Here is a 12,678-nt window from a genome sequence, read left to right as displayed (position 1 = left end):
TCCAGCAACCAAGGAGAACAAGCAAAGGCAATGACTTAAAGGGATAGTTCACCCCCCAAAATAAAATGCTGTCATCATTTACTCACCCTAATGTTGTTTCAAACTCATATCACTTTATCTCTTCCATGGAACACAAAAGGAGATGCTAGGCAGGTTTGGAACAACATAAGTAAAAGGGTGAGTAAAGGATGGGCATTTTAGTTTTGTGGTGAAATACAGTATCTATTTAACAGCAGTGACCGCAAAGTTCATCAGGTCTTTGGGCCTCAGAATTAACAGACCAGAGGAACTTAATAAAATAACATTTATTTTTGTGTTTTAAGAGTTTGCTTTATGAACCAGCCTGCACCTTGTTTGTGGGCAGAACTTCTATTTTACTCACACACAATAGTCCTACAGTAGGTCTACCTGTATATAGGGAAGACTTTTAGCACTAACTTGTTTAGTCTGGATAGGATGTTCAGGAAACCATCACCCTGACTGACAATATTGCCACAGAGAACAAAGCCAGAGTCTCAGATTGCGTTCTGAGCTGCTCAACTTACCATGGAGCAGAAACCATTTTTAATGTCTAGCAGAAGGTCATTTATCAATATATTCTTAAGAAAAATTGTCCTACACTGGATTAAGGCTCTTTGTCTTGAAACAATAGAAGCCTTTTTGGTGCTACAAAAGCCTTTGTTAGGTTCATGAAGAACCCTGTTGTTGTTGTTGTGCAAAGAACCTTTTCAGCAAAAAGGCTTTTTTAGGTTCATACGGTTCTAAACTGAACTATTGATGCAAATAAAGAACCTTTAAAGAACCTTGCATTTCAAAGTAGTAGACTTGGACACTGCTGGACAATAAAGCACTTGGGACAAAAAAATAAACAACTAAATGTAACTTGCTCACTCTTAATAAAATTAATTTTGGTCATGTTTTGTTAATTCCACCAGTAAAGCCTAAATGATTCACTTTCATATGGTTTGCAGTCTTCCCATTCTATGTTGAAAGCAATTCTTAGAAGAGAGAATCTGTTGGGTGCATTGTTACAGTAGATATTGCAATAAAGGCATACAGCGCATACAATCAAGTATTATATTTAGAGTCACACATTAAAACACATTAGGCGTTGCACGACTACTGATTTTTAATAGTCGACTAGTCGAGCCCATTACCATAACTGAGTAGAATTCGACTAGTCGTAATGTCATGGACCTGTAGCTGCAGGCATGTACCCATCCTCTTGCAGATGATTTTTCAAATGGATTCAGGTGGCTCTTCTTATGCTCTCTTGGATGAACTAAAGTTGCTGAATCGGATTCTTAAAGGAGTGAACAGAAATCAGGTAATGGGGATGCATTCCGTCAGGTCATCGGACTCCAACTTGAAGCACTTTTCTTACCGCCACTGAACTGCTTTCTTGAAGGAGCAAATATCATCTGGGTCAAAACTGGCAAAGGCAAAAAAAGGTAGTGACATGTCCCACATGTAAATGATGCCTAGGTGTGTGTCCTATTTTTATTAACTGAAAGGGATTCTTTTGAAGTTAGGATTTCAAAATTAGGTTAGAATTGTCATTTTGAAAAACACAATCCCAGTTTAATAAAAAGTGTCATCTCCCCACCCCTTCCCCCCAGTTTCCTAAAGAATAAGCTGGTGAGATCAAGTGACATTTTATATTTATGAGTGAAGATGAGAAACTAGGATGCACAGAAAGGCATCAAATACAAAACAATTATCTATAAACACTACTTTGCACCTTGCTTAGGAATTATGACCTGCACCTTTACAAAATAATATAAACAACACAACAACTGTCAATGGAATATGAAAGGAGAGGATATGACACCTGGGGGAGAGTTGTGAAATGCATTTTGTTTGTATTTTCCTAAGGCATTTAGACACGATGGAATATCAACACGCATACATATATTCAAATCCTCTATTGTGACATAATACTCCAAGACTACACTCCAAGTTAGAGCAAGAGCAATCCATGGACATTTAAACCACTCTAACTACTCTATTCCAAGATATAAATATGTTCTGATTCACTCTGAAAACACTGCATACAGTGATATTTATTAGTGGATGGTAATGCACACTCAAACCACATTGTCATTGCCTTTATTACTTCTGCTAAAGGTACTCATTATATTAAAACTAAACAAAAACATCACTGTATTCAACAACAATAGCTCTACATAGTTTTTTGTGCTTAGACCAATAACCACACATTTTTCTGTCAAGTCCTATGTGTGTGAGTATGTGTCCTTAACCCTCTTATTACTTTCAGTCATTTTAACCAGAATTTATTTTTTATCTTTATCTGGTAGGTACAAGACTTGGTGACTTTGCTCACACTTGCTATATCTGTACACACACAAAAAAATGGACTTGATTCCATAGGTCTAAGTGGTCATGAAAAAAACAAAACAACAAAAAAAAAAACAACACCTTTTACCTTTCCAGTCAAAATTGACCAGCCATAGGAAATGAATGGGAAATACCATAATGTAGAGCAATTATTTGGGGGATTTGTGAAATACAATCTATAAATCAACCACAATGTAGAAAAAAAACACACAAAAATGTGTGTGAGACTATGACACAGAGCATTTCTTTCTGAAATTTGTCAAATAAAATCTATAAATTAGACATAATGCAAAACACACACACACACACACACACAGAAATGAAGAGGTGAGACCCACAATGCACAACATGCAGACACACACGCACACAAACAAACACACAGAAATAAATGGGCAGTGATGGATAGTATGGATTACATGTAATCTGGATTACATAATCAGATTACAAAAATCAAGTACTTGTAATTGGATTAAATTACATTTTAAAATACTCATAATCGGACTACAGTTACTTTTTTATAGATAACATGATTACATATTAACAAGGCAACGTCAGTAAATTTTTACCTTACAACAGTAAGATATGCACCTCAGATAAATAAAAGAAGATGGGCTATTACTAAGTAGTAAGGGTAAAAAATAAGTGTGTCAGAGTTTTGAGCTGTTAGCTATGACCAAGCAATGTCATTGCTGTTGATTTCAGGTTCATTACTGTTTGTTCATGCAACGTTTCTATTATTTTATGCACATAAAATTAACTAGATGTTTTTATTATTATTATTATTATTTCTTACTAACTCACACATTGAACTAAATTGCTTCAAAGGATCTAGTGGATGCCATCTCTAAGGGTCCTGCCCGCAGTGTACACAATAGTTCAACTGCAAAATATGCAGCAATATGGAACAAAGCCCATTGCTCTACTGTTGCTGCTGATGCAGTGGAATCCACTGAATGAAACTTGACATAAAACTTGACACAGTTGTTCCTTGTGTGACTCAGTGGAACTCTGTTGTATAAATAATCTGCTCTTTTAGAATATTTTTGCTGTTCAAAAGATAATATCTTGCACCTCAGCTTTGGAATAGGCAATGGACTATCAGTAAGTAGTAAGGGTAAAAAGTGTTTCAGTGTTTTTAGATGAAAGCTTTGACCAAGGCAACGTCATTGCTGTTGATTTTATGGTCATTCATTTTTGTTCATTTTATGATCAATTTATGTTGATTTTATTTATTCATTAATGTTCGTAATGCTGCTCTTGTTTTATGCACTTAAAATTAATTTGATGTCTCAGTATTTTGAATTATAAACTTTGGCCATGTACTGTTAGATTTATTGTTTATTTCATTCATGCAGAGTTTAATGCACTTTATAAAAATGTCATTAAGAGCTCTTTTTGTGAGGCTCTTTTTTGTTAATTCCTCTTTGTACTTTTATGTTAAAACAATTATCCTAATCAAAGGCATGTGACATTAAATAAAATAGAATTAGTTTGAAAGTAATCCAAAAGTAATTGGATTATATTACCCCAAAATGCAATCTATGAGATTACGTTACTCATTGCATTTTTTTTGTCATGTAATTTGGAATCAGTACCTGATTACAATTCACAAGTAAGCCCGGGACTGTAAATGGGTGAGACTAAAACTGGCAGAACACACAATCCAACACATAAACAATCACACACTCAGCTTGCGCACACACACACACACACACACGCATGCACACAAACACAAACACACACACGAATGCATGCGCGCGTGCGCATACACATACACAGAAAAAAGATCAAAGAACAAATTCTAAGTCTGATCCCAAGGTAAGAAAACAATTTATTTCCACTGTGGGAAAGTTTACGCTTAAATGCAGGGCCTCATCGTTCAGATGTCCATCTTTTCAAACTGAGAAATTTATATGTGAATAAGATCCAAAAAAAAAAAAGCTTATCATTTTATTGGTATTGCTCTGGAGAAGAATAAATGGTATAATTTTTATCATCCAAAAAAAAAAAAAAAACGTTACACCTTTTATCCTTCCGGTCATTTTTGACCGGTAAGGTACAAGTTAGGGCCTTTTTTTGTTTTGTTTGTTTTTTGTTTTTATTTTCACCCCTTTTCTCCCCAATTTGGAATGCCCAATTCCCAATGTGCTCTAAGTCCTCATGGTGGCGTTGTGACTCGCCTCAATCTGGGTGGCGGAGGAATTAGGGCCTTTTTTTTTTAAAGTATTCGTGGGTTAATAAGCATGGAATTATTTAGATTTTTAAAAATCACAATGAGAAAAGGACACTGACACTGAAGGGAAAGAGAAAATCACTCAAATCAATGAAAAGTCCCAGAGTATTTCACTCACTCATGACATGGAATAAATAATTTATTTAAACTGAGATAAATAGAATGCAGTACAAAGCACAAAGCACAGCCTAATAAATAATTATGAGACTGTATCACTGTATCACTGGCCACAGATACTGCACATATGACATTTCACCACTTCCGTCTGCAACACAGAACTCAAACACTGTCCTTTACTATACTAAATCTTTTATTAGAACGAACTAAAAGTTGCAGTGTAATTTAGACAACTACTGAAACATTGAAATCGGCACTGATTATTGTTCCCTCCATGGGTCACTCTAAAATCCAGCATAAATTTGGTTTCTAAACTTTAAACAATTAAACAGCTGAAACATCATTCATCAGGAACATTAAAATCTGAAGGGCTATTTTTTTATTCTGAAAAGTCTCATTTGTCTTTTTTTTTTTTTTTTTTTGCATTTTATGTTTATTTATAGTGATGTGGAAATGACTATGAACAGGAAGAACTATTTTGTTTCATTAATGTGACACTATTAAACTAATGCATTTTGGAACAATAAGTGCCTTTGAGCTTTTGTGTACTGGTTAAAAAGTGTTAGTTTTATGCAAATAGGAGGAGAGAACAATAAAGAGAGAGAGAGAGAGAGAGAGAGAGAGAGAGAGAGAGAGAGAGAGAGAGAGATAGAGAGAGAGAGAGAGAGAGAGAGAGAGAGAGAGAGGCTGAACATTAGATGGCAACAAATAAAGCAAACTAAACCACTAGAAAAATGCAGAAGCTCTGAAGTGACAAACAGTCCTCTGAAAGCCCCTTTGTTCTTGAAGTTTCATTTCAGTGGAAGCATCAGCCTGTCATTGTATCAAGCTCAACAGGATAACACAAGCTCAACTTTCAAACATTAGACTACTGAGCAATGACAAGGAATCTGAACTTCATGTTCTATCATCACTTCCTTGGAATATGAAAATTGCTCAAGCATGAAAGCATATTCTCTACAGCTGAGGGTAAACATAAAATGTTCTCTATATGATAATGATATTTCATATTAAAGGCTGATGGGATATTGGTGTTATTTGTGCTATTGGTGCTGGATGTTCTTCTTACATACCTACAAATGAAAACACTCTTATAAAACAATGACAGAAAACATACTGTACTTTCAATACTGTTTGCAATGATGTACATTTTTCGACATTACTAAACTCGTTCTCCTATCGCAGCTAAATATGCAAAATATGCACTTTCAGAACACTGCTCTAATTGTTTGAGCATCCCGAAAAACCAACCTGACATAGTAACATGTCTTGTGTAACCAATGGCATGAGTTTGGGACTATCTGCTTGACAGACCAATTACAGATTGCGAGAATGTTCAGTAAACCATCACATCTTTAGTTCATCCCAGAGAGCATAAGAGGAGCCGCCTGTAACCATCTGTCATTATTTTTGCAATTCCTTGTGTTCCTTGTGCAATTCAATTTTAAATGAGTATGTAAAACATGTTCTCTGTGCAAGTACAAGCAAGATGTCTTGCAGAGAAATTCAGAAAAAAGGCGTTCTGAACAGATTCTGAAATAGCCGCAGAACTATGAATCTGTAGAGAAAAAAAAACTAGAGTGAAAAAAGAAGAAAAGGGAGAAAAACAGAGAAAGAGATTAAGCAGGGATGTGTTGGAGGAGAGAGAGTGTTGGAGATGAGAGAGGGGTCTAGTCATTAGAGAGGACTCGCTGTTCCTTAAGATCTGAAGCCTCACTGTGTCCACTTCAGCTACGTAACACAGCCTGATACACACACATACACACACTTTCTCCACAGAGAAAATCCAAGAAACTATAAAACCTTGTAATCAATAATGAAACAGCACCAAGACTATGGTTCAGGTAAGGACACCTGTAAAAAAAAAAAAAAAAAGGTTTTGTCAGGTAACCTAAAAAATTTATTCATGTGATAAAATCTACAATAACTGGCTTTATTCAAGTAAAAAATATTATGTTCCATTAGTTAACATTAGTTAATGCATTAGGTATCATGAACTAACAATGACCAATTTTATTTTATTTTTTTACAGCATTTATTAATCTTATTTAATGTTATTTAATAAAAATAAAATGTTTTAATGTTAACCTCGTGCAACCCAGCGTCAACATGCATGGACGTTGTCTTTTGGCTTCACTATATGCAATGCATAATTTAAATGAATAAAAACTGACTGAATACTGTTCACAAGACTCTAGACTTTCATTTAAAGGGTTAACTTTTGCCGCAACGAGTCACGTGACACAACAGCATGAAGTCGATTTCCTTGAAGCGTTCCTACGGATGCAGCACTAGCAAAAGTGCCTCACTGAAACCTGTTTAGTTGTAAAGAGGACAGTATCTAGTTCCGTTTGGCATGCCACTTTAAAAAAATCCGTTCATTTCTTGCGCATCAGCGCACTAATAAACATGATGTCCACATATGTGGAAACTGGCACAGCATTCCTCAAAAGTAGAAAAACATGTTCCTTATTTTGAATAATTTTCAACACATCTGTGAATCATTTTGCTTCATTTTAGTATATACAGTATATTGTCTATTTTATTTTGTTATAAATGTGAAACACAATTCCATTCATTAACATTAGTTAATGCATTCCTGTATATTTACTGTGCATTTTCATAGAGAGAATAAATGGGTTAATCCAAAAGCTGAAAAATGTTGCTTTCAGAGGCTTTATATGGAGTTAGGATGAAAATAAGGTGCATTTCAAACTATTCTAAGACCACTAAAGACAGACAGCACACTGGAGGTTAAGTCATTCACTAAATAGGGAGCAAGGGAGCATCCTATAGCTTTCTATGCAGCTAAGTGCATTAAATCCTAAAATCCAACCAAAAGTTCAGTTTCAGGCTGCAGATGATGTTGAACCACTCAACATGTTTGGCAGACATGGGACAATGGTGATCAATATAGCAATTCAGAATTTTATATTGCAACATTTTATTTTAACATGGTTGCCAGTGATTTGATGATGCTGGACATTCCTTTGAATAAGAATGATTTATTTAGCTTTACAGAAAATCAGCTGTAATGTCTGTAACGTCTCAAAAATATGAATAACCAACACTCTTGGAAACATAATAAACAATTTGATGAAAAAAAAAATCTGACTTTCTATAGCTTGGTATTATTTATAATTTCACAACGCAGTCTCGCTGCCCACATATGTGGACATTAATTTTTAGGAAAACTATTTAATCTTGACATTTTTTATTTGTTTTTGCTTGTTTATTAGGTGCTACTAGTTACAAATCAAAAAGAGAAATGAAAAAATTCACACAGCAGTCACACGGGGGTCTCAGGAGGTTAATTTATGTTAGTTCATTGTGCATTAATTAATGTTAACATATACAACTTTTGATTTTAAAAATGTATTACTACATGTTGAAATTAACATTAACCAAGATTAACAAATACTGTAAAAGTATTGTTCATTGTTAGTTCATGTTAACTAATGCTGTTAACTAAGGTTAACAAATGGAACTTTATTGTAAAGTGTTACCAATATTATTTACAAATATCACATAAACAACCTTACTACATAAGGTCACACCAATTAAGTAATTTTTAATGGTTAGCTCTGTAAGGTAACAACAGCATATTTTCACTTTTTACTGTGTAGGGTTATCCAGCATTTCTGGAGTATAATAAACTTAGACTGCCATTTTCTTTTTTGTACTGCCATAAATATAAAAATCTCTAGTATTCAAGAACTACACTTTAGCAGAGTACCATTTTCTGCAATGAAAAGGACCCCAATAAACAATTAAAAACAATAAACTTGTCTTGTGTGTGCCTGAAAGCATGAATGACACATTATACAGGAGGAAAAGTGATTGGCTCGTTAACTTAAAGAGAAGTTTAAGTTTACTTATACAACAATCCAAAATTACTTTTAAATAAATCTCTCATGTGGCAGCTCTAATTTACCTAATCGTTACTTCAATTAACTTACCTAACATAGATTTTTAAAATATAGATGTATATTACCTAATATACATTCATAAGTATGTAAACACATCTGTATACAGTATGTTTATTATATATGGATCAGATGCCCTATGGAGACTGGAAGGCTTAGTGGAAATCAATACATCCCACACATTATTCAGAGTAAAGTCGCCCTGGCCCCATTACTAAGCAAAAAAGCCCTCTCAGTGAAATTATCTGGTAATAAATGTGCATCCTTAACAATAAAGTGATTTGATTTGATTTGATTTGATATGCTATTACCAGTTCCTTATTACACTGATTTGGGTCTAACAAGCCTTCGGTATGCATACCAAAGTCATATTTTTTGGTTCATTTAGAGTTGAACATGACTGAATATAATGACTTGATCAGTGAGTGAGTCAAATGCTGCTTCAGTAACTACTCTGACTGATTCAGTGAATCGCTATAATGATTCAAAAGGACTTTCTTTCAGCCTGATCTCATGAAAATTACATGACCGTGGCAACATTTTTGCAAACCGTAATTGCATGCTTCATTAAACATTTTGTTGCAGTTTCCCAGTAAAATGTCCAGTGGTGGGCGCCAAAAGCAAGTGAAATGGTATCATAATCAGACAAGGTTTTTAAGGTCAATGTTAGATGGAGGTTTTAATTAGTCAAACTTACCGCCCTAATCTAAAACTTTAACCTAAACCTAACCAATAGTGTCTTAAAAGCAAACTGATAGTAAACAAAAACAAAACTGATAGTAAACAAAAACGAAGGTAAACAAAACAGATATACTTACCCTAAACCAACACCTAAACCGATAGTGTTCTAAAAGCAAATGTACATAAAAAACATAAAAAGCATATTTTCTGAAGCAACCACGTAGTTTCATGTCACTTCTATGACACTTTTGGCACACGTCAGCTTACGTGCTTTACTGGTCTCAAACCACAGCCTTTCAAGTCCAAAGTCTAACACTCTATCAGGTGAGCTACAGTGCAAGCTAATCACATTTATACACGGAATAAGTATATAAATGTAGGTGGGTCTTTACTAAAAGTGTTAAAATTTACCGTTTTTTAACGATGCGTTATAGTAAAGGTGTTCTGATATCATAACATAGCAGTGAGTGACTAATAAAGCGAAAAAGAAGTGTTTATAAAGTCATAATCAGACGTTGAACTCCTTATTTGTGTGAAAAGTGAATAAAACACAGTCGTTGTAGCGCCTCTTCTGTTAATTCCACCTAGAAACTGCGGCGAAACACTGAACGCAGCATGTAAAAATCAGTTTGCAAAAATTTTGTTATAGTAATGTTCATTCTATGAGACTAGGTTGGATTCTTGAGTCTTCTTGACCGATACATTACAAAGAACCAGTTCATAAGGATCATTCATTTGTGAATCCAATTAAGATTACCAAAATGGCACACTCACTTGCGGAATGTGGGAATACCATGGAATGATCGTCCAGGTAAGGTTCCTGAGCTCTGGCTGTGTCCAGAGAGCAGACTGTCTGTCTCAAACTGGAAGGTTCCATCACAGTCGTCAGGAATATCAAGGAATTCCCCATCACTCCACACCTTCACACTCCCATCCATGGTTTGATATTTGATCTCTATGGAAATACTTGTCTGAAATAAAACAAATAGAAATAAAAGATAGAAAATAATTTATGTATAAAAAAACTAAAAGAAAACTGATATAAGCCAATATCCTATTGTGCATCTTTTTGTCCAAGTGGGCTACTGCACAAAATGAATTTAATTTATTTTCCCCATGAAAACAAAATTTGAGTTTTGTGGCTTACAGACCATGTCTGTTAGCTTTGAGGCCAGCAATATGCTAGTGTTATCCTAAAAGTCAGCAAAATTAACTTTTTGCAGTTATAGACATTTCAGAATTCACAGTATTTCTCTTCCGGGAAAACAGACTAAAAATATTGCGTACCTAAACTAAAGGCTATTGGCAATTTTTTTGAAAAAGAGGGACCCTCTGCCTGTTTGAATAGGAAATACGTCAACACAGGGACAAAACTGTGCTCACCAAGCCATTTAATGAGGTTAAATAAAGTTTTAAATAAATAGGTTTTTAATAAGTACGGTATATACACATTAATGAAAACAGAGATAGTAAACAAACATGCTCCCAGGTTTCACGAGCAGTAAATAAACTTCTCTAGCCTAGTCCTAACATTTAGGATGAACAGAGGTTAAATGATAAGGTTTAGGGTTAAGTTAAGAGTTAGGGTTAAGTGTTAGGATTAGGGTCATTCTAAACCAAGTGGCAGTATCAGCCTATCAGCATCAGCTAACATTTCCTTCTCATGTTTACAAACTCATTAAAGAAGGAACAAAGAACAAGTCAGCCTTAGCCCAACTTGTCTCTGTTAACTGCCTGATGGTCACTTCTTCCGGGGGAACATGTTGTACAAAAGGGGAACCTGAGCACAGGTGCTTGTTGCTGTTGCAGAGCATCCTGTAACCCCCAATGCCTTAATTAACCAAGATGATTCAAGCTATGCTAATGTCAAACCTCACTGTTTTTTTTATTTTTATTATTATTCTCTTACACAGTATAAGTAAGTACAAGTAGGTTGCCATGAAATAAGTACAGTATGATGATTTTGCTCTATGATTATGATGTCTTGAAATCTTAAAATAGTGTAGCATTACACTCGGCCATTGCCAGGGATGAAACTGCTAGAAGTGGAGCAGAAACATTGAACATGACAAATTCCATAAAACTTTGTGGGTAGAGGTAAAAAATGTCTCCTCTCATTTTTTGGAAAAGTTTTTGCTTTCCCAGGCATATGTTTATTAACAATTTGACAAAGTTTAGGGAAGCTTATGTCCTGGGAAACAAACAAACTGCATATACATGCATTTATTGAGCATTTGCTCAAAAGGAATTACAGTGTATTCAAGCTGAAAAAAATGCATTTAAACTATAAATCTTATTAGTACATGTGTTCCTGGGAAAATCAAACTCATGAACTTGGCATTTTTAACTCCATGATCCAACAGTTGAACTACAAGTACATGTAGACCCCCCAACATAGTTTAAGTCTCATATGGTGCAATATCATACAGAAGAATGTTATGTTTGGCAAGACCTTGGCTGAAAATTCACAGGAACATATGTAGGAGTCAAAGAAAGCTTAAGGGAGAAATTGAGTTTAATATAACACCTACACTGTTACATTTTCTTTACTATAGAGCTGCTATACATTGTCCTGACACACAGAGATAAGGGTAAACCGTATAGACATCACACTGCACATGATGGTGTATATCAGAAGAGAGTAATAAAAAGAAAGAATCTGAATAGTCCCTTATAGCCTCTGAGTAGACTTGTAACCATGACGATGGTGGTTTTTGTGCACATTGTGCAAAACTAGACCCATTGGTGAAATACATGAATGGATGTTTTTGTCCTGTGTTGGTGTATGTGGTTAGTAGACATAAACATTTTTATACAGTATGGAAATACCTATACTATTACAATTGTATACCCTCATGTTGTTCCAAACTTGTATGACTTTCTTTTTTCCATGGAACAAAAAAGGAGATGTTAGGGAGTACAGTTGTGCTCAAAAGTTTGCATAACCTTGGAGAATTGGTAATATATGTTCCATTTTTAAAGAAAACATGAGTGAGCAGGCAAAACACATTTATTTTATTTCTTATGGGATTCATATTCAACTGTAGGTTATAACAGAATGGCACAATCATAAAACAAAACATGGCGACAAAGAAAAAAATGAAATGACCCCTGTTCAAAAGTCTGCATACCCTTAGTTCTTAATACTGTGTATTGCCCCCTTTAGCATCAGTGACAGCGTGCAGTCTTTTGCAATAGTTGTCTTTGAGGCCCCAAATTCTTGCAGGTGGTATAGCTGCTCATTCATCTTGGCAAAATGCCTCCAGGTCATGCAAAGTCTTTGGTCGTCTTGCATGAACCGCACATTTGAGATCTCCCGAGAGTGGCTCAATGATATTAAGGTCAGGAGACTGTGATGGCCAC

At 35.0% G+C, this 12,678-nt stretch overlaps 1 protein-coding gene across 1 annotated transcript in view; it reads right to left on the bottom strand.

Annotated features, from left to right (window-relative positions):
* Positions 1 to 12,678, bottom strand: part of LOC127456703 (otoferlin-like) — a 114,942-nt gene that overhangs the window by 64,279 nt on the left and 37,985 nt on the right. The window contains exon 5 of the mRNA XM_051725201.1: positions 10,090 to 10,286. Coding sequence (XP_051581161.1) covers positions 10,090 to 10,286 — 197 coding nt within the window. The remainder of the gene's footprint in view (positions 1 to 10,089; positions 10,287 to 12,678) is intronic.

Source organism: Myxocyprinus asiaticus, chromosome 19 (genome assembly GCF_019703515.2).
Source record: "Myxocyprinus asiaticus isolate MX2 ecotype Aquarium Trade chromosome 19, UBuf_Myxa_2, whole genome shotgun sequence".
Taxonomy (NCBI): Eukaryota; Metazoa; Chordata; class Actinopteri; order Cypriniformes; family Catostomidae; genus Myxocyprinus; species Myxocyprinus asiaticus.
The sequence above is the reverse complement of the archived record's forward strand: the minus strand, read 5'-3'. Positions and strand labels throughout refer to the sequence as shown.